This window comes from Uranotaenia lowii, chromosome 2 (genome assembly GCF_029784155.1).
Source record: "Uranotaenia lowii strain MFRU-FL chromosome 2, ASM2978415v1, whole genome shotgun sequence".
Classification (NCBI taxonomy): Eukaryota; Metazoa; Arthropoda; class Insecta; order Diptera; family Culicidae; genus Uranotaenia; species Uranotaenia lowii.
This window is the reverse complement of record NC_073692.1, coordinates 136,892,116-136,908,363: the sequence shown is the minus strand read 5'-3', so window position 1 is coordinate 136,908,363 and position 16,248 is coordinate 136,892,116. Positions and strand designations below refer to the sequence as shown.

General features: G+C 34.9%; 1 protein-coding gene across 8 annotated transcripts in view; it reads left to right on the top strand.

The window, feature by feature from the left end:
- Positions 1-16,248, top strand: part of LOC129748707 (solute carrier organic anion transporter family member 4A1) — a 116,587-nt gene that overhangs the window by 61,848 nt on the left and 38,491 nt on the right. For all 8 annotated transcript variants that reach the window (XM_055743396.1, XM_055743394.1, XM_055743397.1 and 5 more), the window contains exons 3-4: positions 9,280-9,638; positions 10,203-10,389. In XM_055743396.1, coding sequence (XP_055599371.1) covers positions 9,280-9,638; positions 10,203-10,389 — 546 coding nt within the window. The remainder of the gene's footprint in view (positions 1-9,279; positions 9,639-10,202; positions 10,390-16,248) is intronic.

Here is a 16,248-nt window from a genome sequence, read left to right as displayed (position 1 = left end):
TTTGGCAGAACTCTTCATAAACCGCAATCACTTGCATCCAATCCAAAACTCGACCCAATGAAACTTGCACCCTTTACGACTGTTATACGTGTGAGTCGGCTGCTCTACTTTTGGGACAAACATTTTCCCTTTTCCATTGTTTCAGTGGTCTTTATTTTGATAACAAAAAACTTGTGGCTTGATAGAGGAGTTGAGAGGGTTGTCTTCGCTCATTCATGTGGAAAAACCAGCCAAACCGATATTCCTCGAACAAAACCGAAGTGCTTGCCAAACGTGTCCATGAATGACCTGTCAACTCAAGATTTGATTCCGTGATCCGAATTTGGGCCACACTCATTCGGCAACGAACGCTTTCTTTTGTTTTTTTGGTGTCCTAAATCCGATTTTCCTGCTGACCGAAGACACGTTTTCTTTGTGTCCTTCCGCTGCTGCTGCCTGATGGATCGGATAGGGCAAACTTTGGCTGAAGCTGAACTGAGATTCTTTATTGTAAAACAATTTCCTTCGGGGAGCGCTTTCCCCTAGTGGCCAGTCATAAACAACCGTATCGATGCATGGTAAAGATGTCCGACACAGCAGCAGCAGCAGCCCAAGGATAAGAAAGTTTTATGCTACCCACCCAGCGAAGAAAGCACACGAATCATGCCCTCGATTTTGGGGCTTTCTCCAAGAGGGGTTTACGATTTAGTGTAAATGATAAGCAGAGGCTATTTGTCGTAAAATGAGGTGAAGCCAATTGGAAAGTTGGAACGGGATCATCTGATAGCCGCGTGAGTCTCTTTTGGGAATTTGCCGAGAGAGGAGGAAAATTTTGCAAGCGGAAGTAAAAAACTGGTCGTTAAAAGCGGATCCTTAAAAACACTCTTAGTATTGCGATAATCTTGAAGTAAACAATCGATATAACCCATCTAACACAAAATTTCGTCAAATACTTGAGTTTTACATGGTGAAACAAACATGATAACTCGAAAAAACAACTCTTTAAATCAAGGTCCTTTTCACAGTCAAACAATACTATTTTGTTTCTCAGTAGAACAAACATTTTCTAACATATCTAACACTATTTATTTATTTACATAGTATTCCGTCTCACGACATAACTTGACGAACATAATTCCTAAAATTCACTCGGTCCATGGCAACCGTTCTTCAATTTCTCGGGCATCCCACATTCGCCAGATCACGCTCCACTTGGTCTAACCATCTCGCTCGTTGCGCCCCCGCTCGTCTTGTTCCTACCGGATTCGTAGCGAACACCTGTTTTGCAGGACAGTCGTCCGGCATTCTTGCAACATGTCCCGCCCAGCGTATCCGGCCAGCTTTCACCACCTTCTGGATACTGGGTTCGCCGTAGAGTCGCGCGAGCTCGTGGTTCATCCTTCGCCTCCACACTCCGTTCTCCTGTACGCCGCCAAAGATGGTTCTTAACACTCGTCGCTCGAATACTCCGAGAGTACGCATGTCCTCCTCGAGCAATATCCATCTCTCGTGCCTGTAGAGAACAACCGGTCTAATGAGCGTCATATACAGGTTACACTTCGTGCGAGGGCTAAGTCTTCTCGACCGCAGTTGCTTGTGGAGTCCATAGTAGGCACGACTTCCGCTGATAATTCGCCTCCGGATCTCACGGCTGGTGTCATTGTCTGCGGTCACCAGTGAGCCGAGATAGACAAAGTCTTCGACTATCTCCAGCTCATCGCCGTCGATCGTGACCTTGTTATTACTGGACAAGCGGGTTCGGTCGGTCTCGGATCCGCAGGCCAGCATGTACTTCGTCTTGGACGTATGGGTGCCTAGCGAGATATTGCATGGCAACTTTTCATGCAATACTGCACGAGGCTCCAGCAGTGATGTCAATTGAATTTATTATTTATCAATGCAAAAAGACATACCTCTGCTAAACAGCTAATAACTTTTTTCCCTAATAAGATACGAAGTTACGATCTTCGACAAAGTTGTTCAGCAGAAAATTTCCTTTGGAAATTTTATAAATTGGCACAAAAACTGTCAGCTGGCTCGGTTCCACAGAAGAATAAAAAATGATGTTGATTTTTCAGTACAAAATATTTAATTTTCCCATACAAACCTAAAAGTTCAAATTTACTCATGTAAACGTTACTTAAAAATTCAGCAAAAAATCATGGATTAGTTTTGGACCAAGACGAAGCTTTTTAAACCCCAGGGTTTGAGAAATTCAAAAAAGACCCCAAATCGACTCAGTCTAATGCATTATAGATGGCGCACCTGTTGCCCAAAATTTGAAGTAAAAAAATATCTTCATCGGACGGCATCTTAAAAACAACATCACAGAACATCACAAAAATTGCAAATGTAAACATTACATTACCTAACTTCGCAGAAAATTTTATCGATTTTCATCCATTCATTCAAAAGTTATTCACAAAACAAAGTGTTGACTTTTTTTCAAATACACTCCTTCATAAAAATAACTCAGCGAAATTAATGTTTTTTTTTAAATTTTGTATTTGTTAGTTCAACATTCGTAGCTCGAAAATCAGTACAAATGGATGAGTACGTTTGTTATCACTGTTTAAATAAAATCTCTCGAATCTCCACCGTCAAAGTAGCGAACATTTGTTATTATTAAATATTCCGTGCAAAGCTAACAACAAAATGTCAAACCATAAACATGTGTCAGAAGTGTTCACTTGAACCAATGCTCTATACGAGTGACCACATTTTTAAGAAGAGGTGTATTGGAAAAACATGGTTGGCAAGTAGGTATTTCATTTTATCGTCCAATCTAGAGTCTACTCACAAATATAGTAATGAATAAATCAACTATCTCAATTTATGGCATTCGTCAGTTTGAAAACTGACCCCGAAATTAATCAGCGTCGAACACTGGCCCTGTTGTAGTAGGTGGCTCCGAAAGTCGATGTTGCCGCCGATCATTGAGGGACACTGCCAGTTGGGAATTTGGAAAATTAGGCACAACTGTTTGCAGTATTTAGGCAATCACAGGTCGACAGCCCTACGAAGTATCTACATATGTACGAACATCCACTCGCCGGATACAGGAGGCAGCATGAAATAATGCTAATTTGTCATAGCCTGGTCCATTTTACGTTGCCGTTTCCCCGTAGCAATTGTGGCTTTGTTGATATGTATGTTAAGGGCCGGGTAATGGTCGGGAACAAGAGTTTAAAGGTTTTGCACTTATAGGACATTGTGTTGATCCTTGCAAAATTGTGCATTTTCGAATGGAACTTTGGGACTTTTCCGAAGAAAATAAATAGGTATTTAAATTTTCCAATCTAAGCCAAAATTTCAAAATCAGGTTGTATTCAATATTTTAATTCGGATGAAGTTTACAGTTATTGTTATTCCTAGGTTTTTGATAATTTGATCTACCAAACTGGATATTAACAGTAGACTGGCCAGAATCGAACCAAAAAAAAGTATCAACCGGCTTTTGAACCCTCCTTCAATAATAACTGTGTATATTTAGATGTATGTAGGATTTGAATTGGGCTGTAGCGAAAAATTCAAAGTTTGTATTGAAATTAGTATGGAAATTTCTACTGCCTCATTGATGTACAAAACTCAAATTCTTCAAGCTGTATTCTATTGCTGAAGATTCAAATAAACATCTTTGCTCAAGACGGTGAACCACTAAGATGCGTACATCAAACGTTATGATGATTTCAAAATTGCAGAAGGTCGGATCAAATTTCAAATCATTCTTTTGTCATTTGGAGTTGGAACATCGGGGGAATTCAATAAAATCAAGAAAACAAAAGGTGATAAAATTCCCATCTCCCACAATCTGTGTTTTGCTCTTGTAATCTTTCGAATATTTGATAAAATTTTCAAAATTTTCATAAAATATATCAAACTTTATTTTTTGGAAATTTCGAGAGGGGGTAGGGGGGGTGGTGACAATAGAAGAAATTGATATTTGTTCCGGCCTAATTTGATTTCATCTTTTTTCACATTTTCGAATGGCACTCCTGCACTGAATGTGGTATAGGAGCCATTATAGGGGAGGAGCGGGCTATATGCGCCTATTAAGCAGAACACTGATTTAATCAAATATCACATCGAATACCTGTACAAAAACTATATACACGTGTGCAGGCATCAGTTTTCTATACATTGGAGTAATCTTTATGTTAAAATTTCCTTCTGTTTCCAAGAAAACGATTTTATTATAAGTGTTGTCTAAAATGCCGAACCTCAAACCGTCCGGGCTAAATGCGCCTATTTATGTTTTGAACAAAATTTCAGTTTTTTGGGCAATATGTCCGTATAATTTCATTGAAACTGCTAGAAAGTAATAATTTCCGTACGACAAAGCTGAAATTTTATAAAAATCTATGTATATTACAATTTTTTGGAATAAAACAAAAGTTAGAATTGCCATACTATGGAGGCAGTTCATCCATGAGAAAAACTTTATCAAATCTGTTTTTAAATCTTCAATTCTTTTTTAAGATGTTACTCAGAGCTTAGATTTGAAGGTTCAATGATAAAAATTATTTATTTATTCTATTTAACCTGTTATTTTAAGATGGAGGCATTTTACAAACATGATGGGGGCATACAAAAACACTTTATTAAGGCTATGATCATTTAGTATCCGGGCACTTTATTTCGGTGATAGCTACGTTATTAGAGCTCGGATATGCAAAACTTTAGCAGCGTTGTATTGGTTATGAAAAGGACTATCTTGCCTATTTTTGCCAGATTTTGAAGTTAATGGGTGTTTGAGATATTTACGATGCAAAAAACATGGTAAAAATAATTTTGCACAAATTTGCGCCTTTGCGCATTTTGCGCCTCAAAAATTCTTCATTGTCGACTTGCAAACTCATAAACTGTTGATTTTTTTCTGATTCATTTTTGGACCAAATGGTTAAGAAGTATAAGGAGACACTCTAGAATCCACACGAAGTTCAAATCAAGCATCGGAATGGAACCTTTGATCTTAAATATGGTAAAAAGTCTATGGTTATTGGCGATATTCAGTTGCAGACCCCTTAAATAATGCAATTAATCCATTTCCGTCTGTCGAAAAGTGTTGTCTGCCTAGTAGACACCAAGTAAATAACTAATAGTGAGCAGTTTCTTTGATTGCAACCGGTTTTTACGCAATGTGACAGATGTGTCCTGATAGACGAAGAAATTTATGTTAAAACCGGATTTAAGAGATCAAATTTTTCGAGATGCCAACTCATGAAAAGGTTCCAACCAGATTCTAATTGCTTTTTCCAGGTGATTTTGTGTAAAATATTATGATTTGGCAAAGGTTAAACTTCTGTGATAAAAATAATAGATCATGATAGATTGATGATAGAAATACATGATTGACACATGTGTACAAAGATAAAAAAGAGATTTTATGAAAAAGTAAGATTATTTCTTGAAATCATTGATAAATATTTTTTTTATATTTTTATATTAAATGTCATGTTAACACCTTCATTTCCTCCATAGAACATTTTCCGATCAAATGAATAGTTTTTAAAATACAATCGTTTGTAACTGCCCGGATACTCAATGATCATAGCCTTATTCCACTATATAATCATTATTAAACCTCCACAAAAGCTGAAATATGTTTAATTTCTTAAGTTCATTTGAGTAAGAAACAAAAACCATCCTAGTATTTGTTTTGAGCTTCTTTACGTATAATTTTTAAAAGTCGAAATATTACATCAAAATGTATCAAAACCTTATATGATTTTTTAAATTTTTTTTGAGTTGGTAAACTCATAAAATTCTTTCTTGCCTTATGTTCTAAGCGTATCACCCTCAAAATGCATTGGTCAGTTAAGCTGTCTAGTCAGCCATTTCATCAAACAGCCGTAGGGTCATTAACCCGATAGGCCCATTTAGGAAACCTTTCCCCTACATATATTTTACATATATCAAATATGGTAAAAAATTTGTTTTTTCACAGCAATATTTTGTTCTAATCTATACCTACAGTTTACTTCTTGTTCCTGATTCTAAATATATTTTAAACATAAGAATAACTCTAACCGATAAGGTTGATATGAAATCTAACATTGAAAAATGAATGGCACAATAAGTTGTCAAAATTTTGGTAAGAATTAAATATTAAAGAAAAATGTCATATTCAAATAGGTTGTCAATATTCTGAAATTGTCGTTACAAAAATATCAGCACAATAAAGCTATTTTTCTCTTTCTTCTTGGATTGAAGTATAAACGTGTCAATTGAAAAAAATCAGGTTCATGAATTTTTATACAAGTGAATTGTTTTGAGTTGTTTAATATTCATACAAAAAAATGACAAGCTTAATTACCCCTTCCTCACATTCCATCATTTTGCAAAGGATATTTCAATGTACAACGAATAAATAACATGAAATATTATTCAAAAAATATTCTAGATGTACATAGTGCTACCTAAATTTAAAAAAAAAACGATTTTTTTTCCAAAATCATCCATCCAAAAAGTATAAACAAAACTTAAAAGAAATTTCATGTACACCCTGTAGCAGAATCGTTTCATAAACAAGAACCGAACGGCCGACTGGCAAGCAGCAAGTTCGATTTGACGCGCCGAGAAAAATCTGTTTCATTTGTGGAGCTCGTGGATTTCGAGTAAACATAATCATTATCGATATTTTTCTTTTCGGAAATTTACATTACGTAATAAGTAATGTAAATTTAGTAGAAATAATTTGTTCCAACTAATTGCAGGTTAAAACAGGTAAAGGACAAGATTATTTAAGGGGGGAGTAGGGTCTAACACTTTCGAAAAATCGATTTTTTTTAATTTTCTTATCGTTAAACATTTCAAGAATGTTGTGTCAAATTTTCAAGTCAATCGAAGCAAAACTGTAGAAATTATAGGCCTTTATCTCCTCTTATCTAATACAGACCCCGTTCGATTTTGGCAACACGCCGGTACATTTTGTGTTGCCAAAATCGAATGTTGCTAAAATCGAATGTTGCCAAAATCGAACGGTTTTTTTTCTCAACTTTTTTTTCAGTTATTTTTACAAAATAGCTTTTATTATTATAAAAAACGATATTTTTAATCAATTTCCGGCCATTTGAAGTCATTTCTAATTTTTTTTCATCATGTTTTTGATGCATTTTGCACTTTTCTAATTTTGTTGAAAATGTTTGTTTTCATTTGTTATATTTGCTGTTTTTGTCATTCTTCATCATTTTTCAGTTGTTTTTTATCATTTTCAGTCTTTTGCTTGAATTTGTTTTTAAACTTTTTGAATTTTTCATCTTTTTGTCCTTTTTGAGTACTTTATAATTTTTTTTTGAAAACTTTTCTTTTTATTGTTGCATTTTATCACCATTTCAGAACATAAAAATGTATTTATGATGTTTGTCTAAATTAACTTGGTCCTTTTATAACGAAAACTTAAAGGTAATGTTGTTTCTAAAAACCGTTGCCAAAATCGAATGTTGTCAAAATCGAATGTTGCCAAAAACGAACGGGGTCTGTACTTCAAGAATACTGCAAGCAGAAACTTCAAACGCGTTTTTCTCGAAAGCACATTTTTAAAGTCAGTGGACATCGTCTTCACCGATTCTTTTCAAATTTGGAACATATTTTCTACATATAAAATACCAAACCCCAACGATTTTCTGTTTTTTTTTTTACTTTGGGGAGATTTTACAGATAAAAAATGGCGGATTTTTTCGTGAAAAATCATAGTTTTTACTTCAAACAGCCAAAAAAATTTCATAATTTTTTTTTAAATTTAAATAAAATGGTAGGGGTCCAGAAAAACATCTATTAAAAATATTTTGCTCTAATTTTTTGACTTCAGATGATTCTGTGCTGAGATACAGTGTCCACCGCAAATCCTGTTTTCTAAAAAGCATCCTCGAAAGTGCTCCGTCACCGGCTCATTTTTCAATATTTTTCTACGAAAAAATTACTAAATGTTTTTTTAACAATGCTTTGTATAATGCAAAAAATTTGAATACATTTGTTTGAACTATAGCTCTAAAAAAATTCGTGAAAATGGTGTTTTTTTTACCCGTTAGACCCTTCTCCCCCCTTAAAACTGTATACTGTACCGATTGTGTAGTGTTATACATTAAATTAAAGATTTTAAATAAGGCTATCATTTTAAGGACAGATTTTTGGAGAGAGCGGGGTATGTGGACCACTTTTTTTTATGCTCATTTATCATTAAAGAAAAAAAGATAAAGACTAAAGGCATAGTTTTCTACATTTTTAACGTATCATTAGGCATTAAATTTATTTTTGATAAATTGATTTCTCCTAGTTCTTACTGTTAAAAAAGGTTATGGAGGGAAATTATGAGTTCACCCAAAACTATCATTTCATAATTCATTTAGTAATACTAAAGTAATTTCAGGTGAGGAAATAAAAAGGAAAGCTTTGTATGATCGAATTATTTCAAAAACCTGGCTCGCAAACGTTTTGAAAAAACTCCTTATATAGAATTTATGTTCGTGTCTATAGAATTCGATAAATAGGCAAAACATTTTCATAACTGTTCATTTGGCATAAGAAAACTTTACAGATTGGGAAAATGTATTTTAAGTCATTAATGTGTATAAAACACCAAAATATAGGTGGCCCCTGATTCCCCACAAGCTATGATTTGCAAATTGATAGCATTTGAGTGACTTATTGTTATTTCATAAAAAATTCCTCGTCACAAGACACAACTGAAACCATAACCATATATGTATATATGTATATATATTTTTGTTATGAACTTTAGATTTCCCACTGATGCAATTTGCGGGTGCTTGTTTCATTTTGTAAGTACATTTTTTGGGCTAGCTAATCAAAAGAAGCATATGGATATTATGCAAATTTTCAGTAGTTTTGAATTTATAACAAAAAAAATAATGCGGGTCTATATGACCCTTACCGGCTAATGGTCCATTTATTGATGCGTAGCTCTGGTAACCCTTTGAACAAATCTAAAAATGAGAAATTGTAGAGCCTCTTATTTAAGGAAAAGTCAGAAAATTTCATGTATCTAGCTTAAACCGTTCCTCAGACATCGCTTCGGAAAAATTCAGTTTGGGTCAAATTGATCCTAACCGCAAAAGAAGGTTAATGAAATAAAAAATGTCATTAATTGAATCAGTCTATTATTGGTTAAAACCATGAACATTTTTAATTGGTGTTCAAAACAAACAAGTTTGCTGTATCCGAGTGATTAACTCTAATTATTCTGATTTGATCGACACGTGAGATTATCTGGCCAGTCTCCATACCAATCAAAAACAATTCCACCTTATTAAATCACTGTTATCTCGGTTGTGCTTTCAGGATTAATCGTCAATGGATTCATCAACGTCGTCATCACGACAATCGAGCGGCGCTTCGGACTTCGATCGACCCAAACGGGACTGGTCGCAAGCGGGTATGATATTGCCTCCTTCCTGTGTTTGGTTCCGGTGTCGTACTTCGGAGGTCGTCTAGGAGCCTCCAAGCCTCGATGGATCGGCTGGGGTGTTGCGGTGATGGGGCTGGGGGCGTTTGTGTTTGCTTTGCCCCACTTTTTGGTGGGTCAATACCGGGCTACCAATTCGGAACCGAACGTTTGTCTGGTCCCTGCCGAGAGTGCCGCCCTGGGAATGGCCATCAATGATACCTCAGCAGCTGCTGCCCGTCTGCTGGCCGGGGAGGTAAGACACAGTTATTGACATTAATAGACATCCTCCCCTAAATATGAGTAATGCCGTCGTGTCGTAACAGGTTCCACACACATATGACGTCCGTCTGTTGTCGCGCGCCAAATTTATTGGTTGCACCCTAATTAATAAGATTAAGTGCTGTCAAATGAATCGGAACATTGGATTAGGGCTTCGTTTGTTGGTGTGTATCATTTTGTTTTCTGTCTAGAAAGCTAGTGGAGCCCGTAATTAACGGATGAGATGAAATAATATTTAGGGAGAAACTTTCACTCCCACTGCGAAGTTATGTGATTACAATTTTTCCCAATTCATTATCCAGTAAGCGAGGAAAACAGTTATAGCTTTTCTTGTTTTCTTAATAATTTAGTGATGTGGCGTTTGTGTGTAACAGTTCATTCATTTGCAGAGTATGAACATACATGTGTAGAGCATTCCAAGATCTTACTAAAGTTTTGATATAAATCTGATAACAAATTCTTTTACGCCAATTAACGAAATAACAGCAACAAGAATTCCCATACATGTCGTTATTCTGCTCTTTTCTCCCCTAAACAGATATGCACCTCACTGGATGAATCGTCGTATGGTGGTGCTCCGGAAAGCTCGGAAAATCTTTCCTGGAATGTGTGGTTCTTTTTTACCGCTCAACTGTTGCTCGGAGCAGGTGCCTCGCCGCTTTACACCCTCGGGGTAACCTTCATCGATGAGAATGTCTCCAAGAAGATGTCGTCCGTGTATCTGGGTATGTATTTTGAGATACGGCAGTTCTTACATATTCATTTGAAAATAATATAAAATCGTCATTGTTGTTATGGGAATGACTCAACCCTAGTCTAAGGTGTCATTTTGAAACTATTAAAAATTTGTAGGCCTGTAACTTTTTTCAGGCACAACAAAAAATGGTTCTTATAAAATCTCTAATTAATCATTGAGATCTTAATTTTTGCATGATTAAGGTTATATGAACGCTTCCTTATATCCCAGAAAAAAATCCCATAACTATCAATTCTGAAGTATAAATTTAACTTATGTCTGTATGTATGTATGCCCCCCATCGGTAGCAAGGTCCAGCCTATGTCTGTGTGGTTTTGTCTTCGAGTTGTTTCTAGGGCTTCCACGGCAGATGGTTCGTCGAGGGAAGGCATCCAACCTTCAGAGGCCTACAATGGTTGGCAATCCACTCCGCTAGAAATAGTTTTCAGATTAACCCCAGATGCATTCCCTCTGAAATATTTAGTGCATTTAGTTATTTATACAATTAAACACATCTTACCTGTCGGCAGGGATTCGAACCCAAAAGTTTTCTTGCCGATACCGGGAATCGAACCCAGTACGCCTGGGTTACCAGACTCGCGCCATCTTATACACTAGACCACATCAGTGCTGGAGTATAAATTTAACTCATACACCCAAAATAATTTTTAAATTAATTTTACGGTATTTTTCACGTAAACTAGGCTTTTGGTGCATCACATGGATTTTACGTATTCTTTGTAGTAATTCCTTCTTTGTTTACTTAGAAAAGAAGGAATTACTACAAAGAATACGTAAAATCCATGTGATGCACCAAAGCTCATGAATTTCACTGAAAGTCTAAGTAAAAGCGTTTTTTTTTTGCATTCTTTTCTCGAGCGTCTGGTGGTAAATTCTTGTTAGAAAAAGAAATTGTCGTTAAAGCAAACCCACTAATAAGTGAGTAAACGCGGCCCGGTTTTGCTCATTTCAGAGGACCGGTTTTAGGATACACACTCTTTCGCACCAGTTGGGTGAGCACCGCGGGCGGATCTTCACTGTTACACTGAAAAAGGGAATTGAAAAAATCGTTCATATAAATGAATTTTTACCTAATAACTGACAAAAAAAGTCTTGGCGATAAGTTCAACAGTTTTTTCTCTTCAATTGGATCCGACCTTTCCAAGGAAATATCTAATGAACCTGAGTTTGACGTTTTGTCCAATATAAACGAGATAGGGAATTCAATCTTTCTCCAACCAACAGATGAAAATGAAGTTAATCTGATTATACTGAACCTCAAAAACAAAAAAAGTTGTGGACCGGATTGCTTCCCAACAAGAATAACCCCTAATTTCACGTATTCTTGCAAAGTTTTTCAACTCAATAATTGAAACAGGATGTTTTCCAGATTGCCTCGAAGTGGCAAAAGTAACTCCAATTTTTAAATCAGGTGATCCAGAAGATGTCAACAATTATCGTACAATTTATTCGCTGAGCGTCTTCAGCAAAGTGTTCGAGAAATTACTAGTAAACAGAATCATGAGTTTTCTCAGTAGTAATAATATTTTATACAAAATGCAATACGGGTTTAGAGAAGGATCAAGCACTCTTATAGCTATTTCTGAACTAGTTGACTCAATTATAACAGAGGTTGATTCTAAAAATATTGTCGGAGCTTTATTTTTGGACCTGAAAAAAGCGTTCGACACTTTGAATCATGAAATTTTACTAGACAAATTGAACAAATACGAATAAGGGACAAAGCAAATGACATAATTCGAAGTTACTTGAACAACAGAAAACAATTTGGTTTGGTTGAAGGAATAGCCAGCGAATTGAGAAATATTAGTATAGGGGTTCCACAGGGCAGTTACATTGGTCCTTTACTCTTTCTTGTGTACATTAACGATATTTGTAATCTTCCCCTTCTTGGTACAGCACGGCTGTTTGCAGATGATACTGCTTTATTTTACACAGAAAAATCCCCAAATGTTATAATCGAAAACCTGGAACATGATTTGAAATTGCTATCTAAATTTTTCAATAGCAATTTACTCTCTTTAAACTACGGAAAAACTAAATATGTATTATTTCACTTGTCCAGGAAAAAAAATTTCTCAACACAGGGATCCCTATAAAAATCAGTTTGCTATAGAAGAAGTGAAAACTTTCAAATACTTAGGTATTCATTTAGATAGTACCCTTTCTTGGAGATGTCATATACAACATTTAGAAAAAAGAGTTTCTCCCCTCTGTGGTGTACTCTGGAGATTGAAGAACTTTGTACCACAACATGTTCTGTTTAAATTCCATTTTGCATTTATCCACTCTCTATTTCACTATCTCATAACAGTCTGGGGACGAGCAACTCAATCATATTTACATAAACTTCAAACTCTGCAAAATAGATGCTTAAAAAATATTTACAATCTTTCTTTGCTGCATCCAACTAAACTTATTTATTCATCCAGATTTCATAATATCTTACCTTTATCCGATCTTTGTGATTTCCAAACTGTATTGTATGTATTTGATAACCTGCATTCATCAACTACCATTCAAAACCTTCGTTTCACAACAGGAATAAGAACACATAACACTAGATACTTAAATCTTCTTCAAATCGATCCTTAACTTCCTTAGGACAGAAAAGGATTTCGTTTATTGGACCAACAAAATATAATGTCTTGCCCAAGGAATTAAAAGAAATCAATTCTCGACCCATTTTCAAAGTCAAATTGCTTCAAATGTTCAAAGATAAATTAAATCCGTAAAACAAGCCGAACAAAGTAAGCCTAGAGTATTTTTGTAGCATTGTAGCGTTAATTTTTGTTGTAGATTTTAGTCATAACTTATTCCCGTTATTAATTTTAGTATTACTTTTTACATAAACTTTAATTTTTTTTTAATCTCAAACATGAATCTCTTAAAAGGAAATCTTTTTCCATTGAGATTCATAGTGTAAATTAGTTTAATGTATCGCCGCATTTCCCGCATTAGATTATAAACTTTGAGTTCTCAGCATGAGTAATGTTTTGCCCGCGTCGCGTATTAGTTATTTTGTTTGTTATTTTAGGCTACCAGACGTGCTGAGAACCATAGCGTCCATTACCAGGGGGCTCAATTGAGCTTTTTGGTATGGGGGAGTGTGGTTGGCCGCTAAAAAAATATCTAAAATATCTAATTTAAATCGGCAGTTATTTATTCATTCGAAAACAATTAAACTTTTCAATTGTATTCAAATATTACAATGTGTTATAGTTAAAAAGTTACATTGAATGCTATGCACTGAATTTTTTTTAGTTTAAGATATTTTGGAAACAGTTGCCTGATAAATTCTTAAATAAGATGCTGACGAACTCGTTCTGTTTTTTTTAAATTGTACAATATGTGAATGTGAAATATTAATGTGTATGTGAAATATTTATGAAATTCAACCTTGTATCAATACTCCATTCGGGCCCCAGAAAAAACCACCCTATGTTCCAGTGAGAGATGTGCTGGCCAGGATAGACTTGGACCCCATTTTAGTTATATATATTTCTTTTCCTAAAAGCTATCTTCGACTATAATTCTTTTTCTTTTCATATTCCCTATCTATTTTCTCTTCTAAAAAGAGTGATGAATGAAGAAGTTACAAAAAACCTTATATTGATATATGTTCACAAATGGCTTTAGCATTTAATAAACTGTTTAGGAAATCTTAACTGTTTTGAACTGTTAAGAGATCATTAGAGAGATAATTCATATGGTACCAGTCATCGTAAATCCCAAAGTACATTTCCAGTTAAGGTAACATGCGATCATTACTAATTTTTTATTTTATATTGAATTTACCATGCATTTTATTCAACACTTCTTAAATAAAAATATCATCAATAAACATTAAGTAGTCTAGAATTTTTCAGTGCATGTTTGCTCTTGCCCCTTTCTGCTCACCCATTTAGTGATGGTGGCGAGTTAGCATTTTCACTTTGCTTCCGATTGCTGCGGATTCTCTTGGCCAACAATTTTTTTTTACTTGTGTGGAAATTTCTAGGGCATAATATCAGTTTTTGTTAACTTCGTGGTTATTCCGTGTACCTGGAGTCAATTCTTGGGCTGATGCCGTAAGTGTTGAGATTTTTAAATAACATTTAAAAAAAATTGAAGCACGGAACTAATCGATTAATGATTTTTTTATTGTATCCTTGATGTTGATATGTTGCTGATCATTGAGGGCTGCAAAAATGTGTGCTTTTCGTACCGAAAAGCCTGGTACCGGTCACGGTCAACCTTCCATAGGTGGCACTTTGTGGATTGGATGGAGCTTATTTTATTATTTATCATTTAGATATTTTTTTAAATATTAACATTTTCATATTGACGATTTACAGAATTTCGTGAATCAATCAGCTGGCACACTCTTCCGGTATTGAGGATTTTTTTACAGCAAAATGAGTATAGTGTGAAAGAAAAACAAATTATTTAAAATGAAATTTAATTTAATTAGCATTATTTTGAACAAAAATTTAAAAGACAAAGACGCAAATATCATTTCAATACTAAGCACATTTGATTTGTTTCCATAAGCATTTACCATAGTTTCCATAAGCATTCACTATCACAGAGGGTTGCAGTAACTAAAAATGCACGTAAGTTGAAAGTGATTTTCATCAAGCAATTCTTATGCGTGTTTACATATTCTTAACGTAGCATCGACCTAAATTCAATTGGATAAAAAATATGTAGTTTTTCACGTAACCCCGACGTGCAGATTATTTTGCGTGTACAAACTCTTGACCAGGGATGCCAGGTCTTAAGGATAAAAATCAGAGTATTTAAAAAAAAAAAATCCGTGTATTGCCAAGTTATAAGAAGCTTTCCATAAGAGAAATGTAGATTTTTCAACCAAAGAAACGATTTTCTAGACATCCTGTAGTAGTACATCGAATCGTTTTGGGGTCGTTTTTGAAATTTTCAAACCCCGGCAGAATTTTTTGCAGAATTATTAGGTGAAGTTTACGTGAGTAAATTTGATCTTTAAGGTTTGTATTGAAAAACTGAATGTTTTGTTTTGAAAATTAAAATCATTTTAGTTTCTTCTTTTGTCTGCTTATAGTTTTTGTTTTAAAGAAATTTTCCGCTGAACAACTTTGTGAAAGACTATACCTTCGTATCTTTTAGCCAAAAAAGTAATAAGCTGATGAAAAGTCTCATTCGACATTGAAAAACAATAAATTCAACTGACATCACTGCTGGAGCCTAGCGAGGTATTGCATAACTACTCAGAAAAAAAGGTAAAATTTATCGAGAAGTGATAAAGGTAAATTTTACCTTTTTTCATCCACCTAGCCAAAAAGGTAAATTTTACCTTTTGATATCGGAGGATACCGTGGCATACACCCCAAAGCTCTGTGGGTCTATCTTAAACAAAAGCATTCTGTTTTTATTTTCACATATTAGATGAATTGTACTTTTTTGTTAAGCTCAATCCAGGTCAACTTAACCTTGCTACGAGGCAAGTTTTACCTTATTTGGATTTACTTTTTTTTAGGTGAAATGTACTTTTTCATTCAGCTCAATTCAGGTGAACTTCACATCGCAGATAAGATTTACCTTTATCGGATTCACCTTTTTTCTCGGTGAATTTTACCTCACTGTGAGGTGAGTTTCAGCTCGAAAAGGTAGAAGTTACCTTTTCGGCTTCCACGAGCGTTCACCTTCCTATCTCGGTAGATTTTACCTTTTTATTATTTTCCGTGTACATTTCAAGCAATAATTCGCCAGGCATTAGCAGTGATGTCAATGGCATTGATTGTTTTCCAATGCTTAAAACACCCCTCTATTCAACAACTAATTTTTTGTTGGCTAATAAATACTAGTT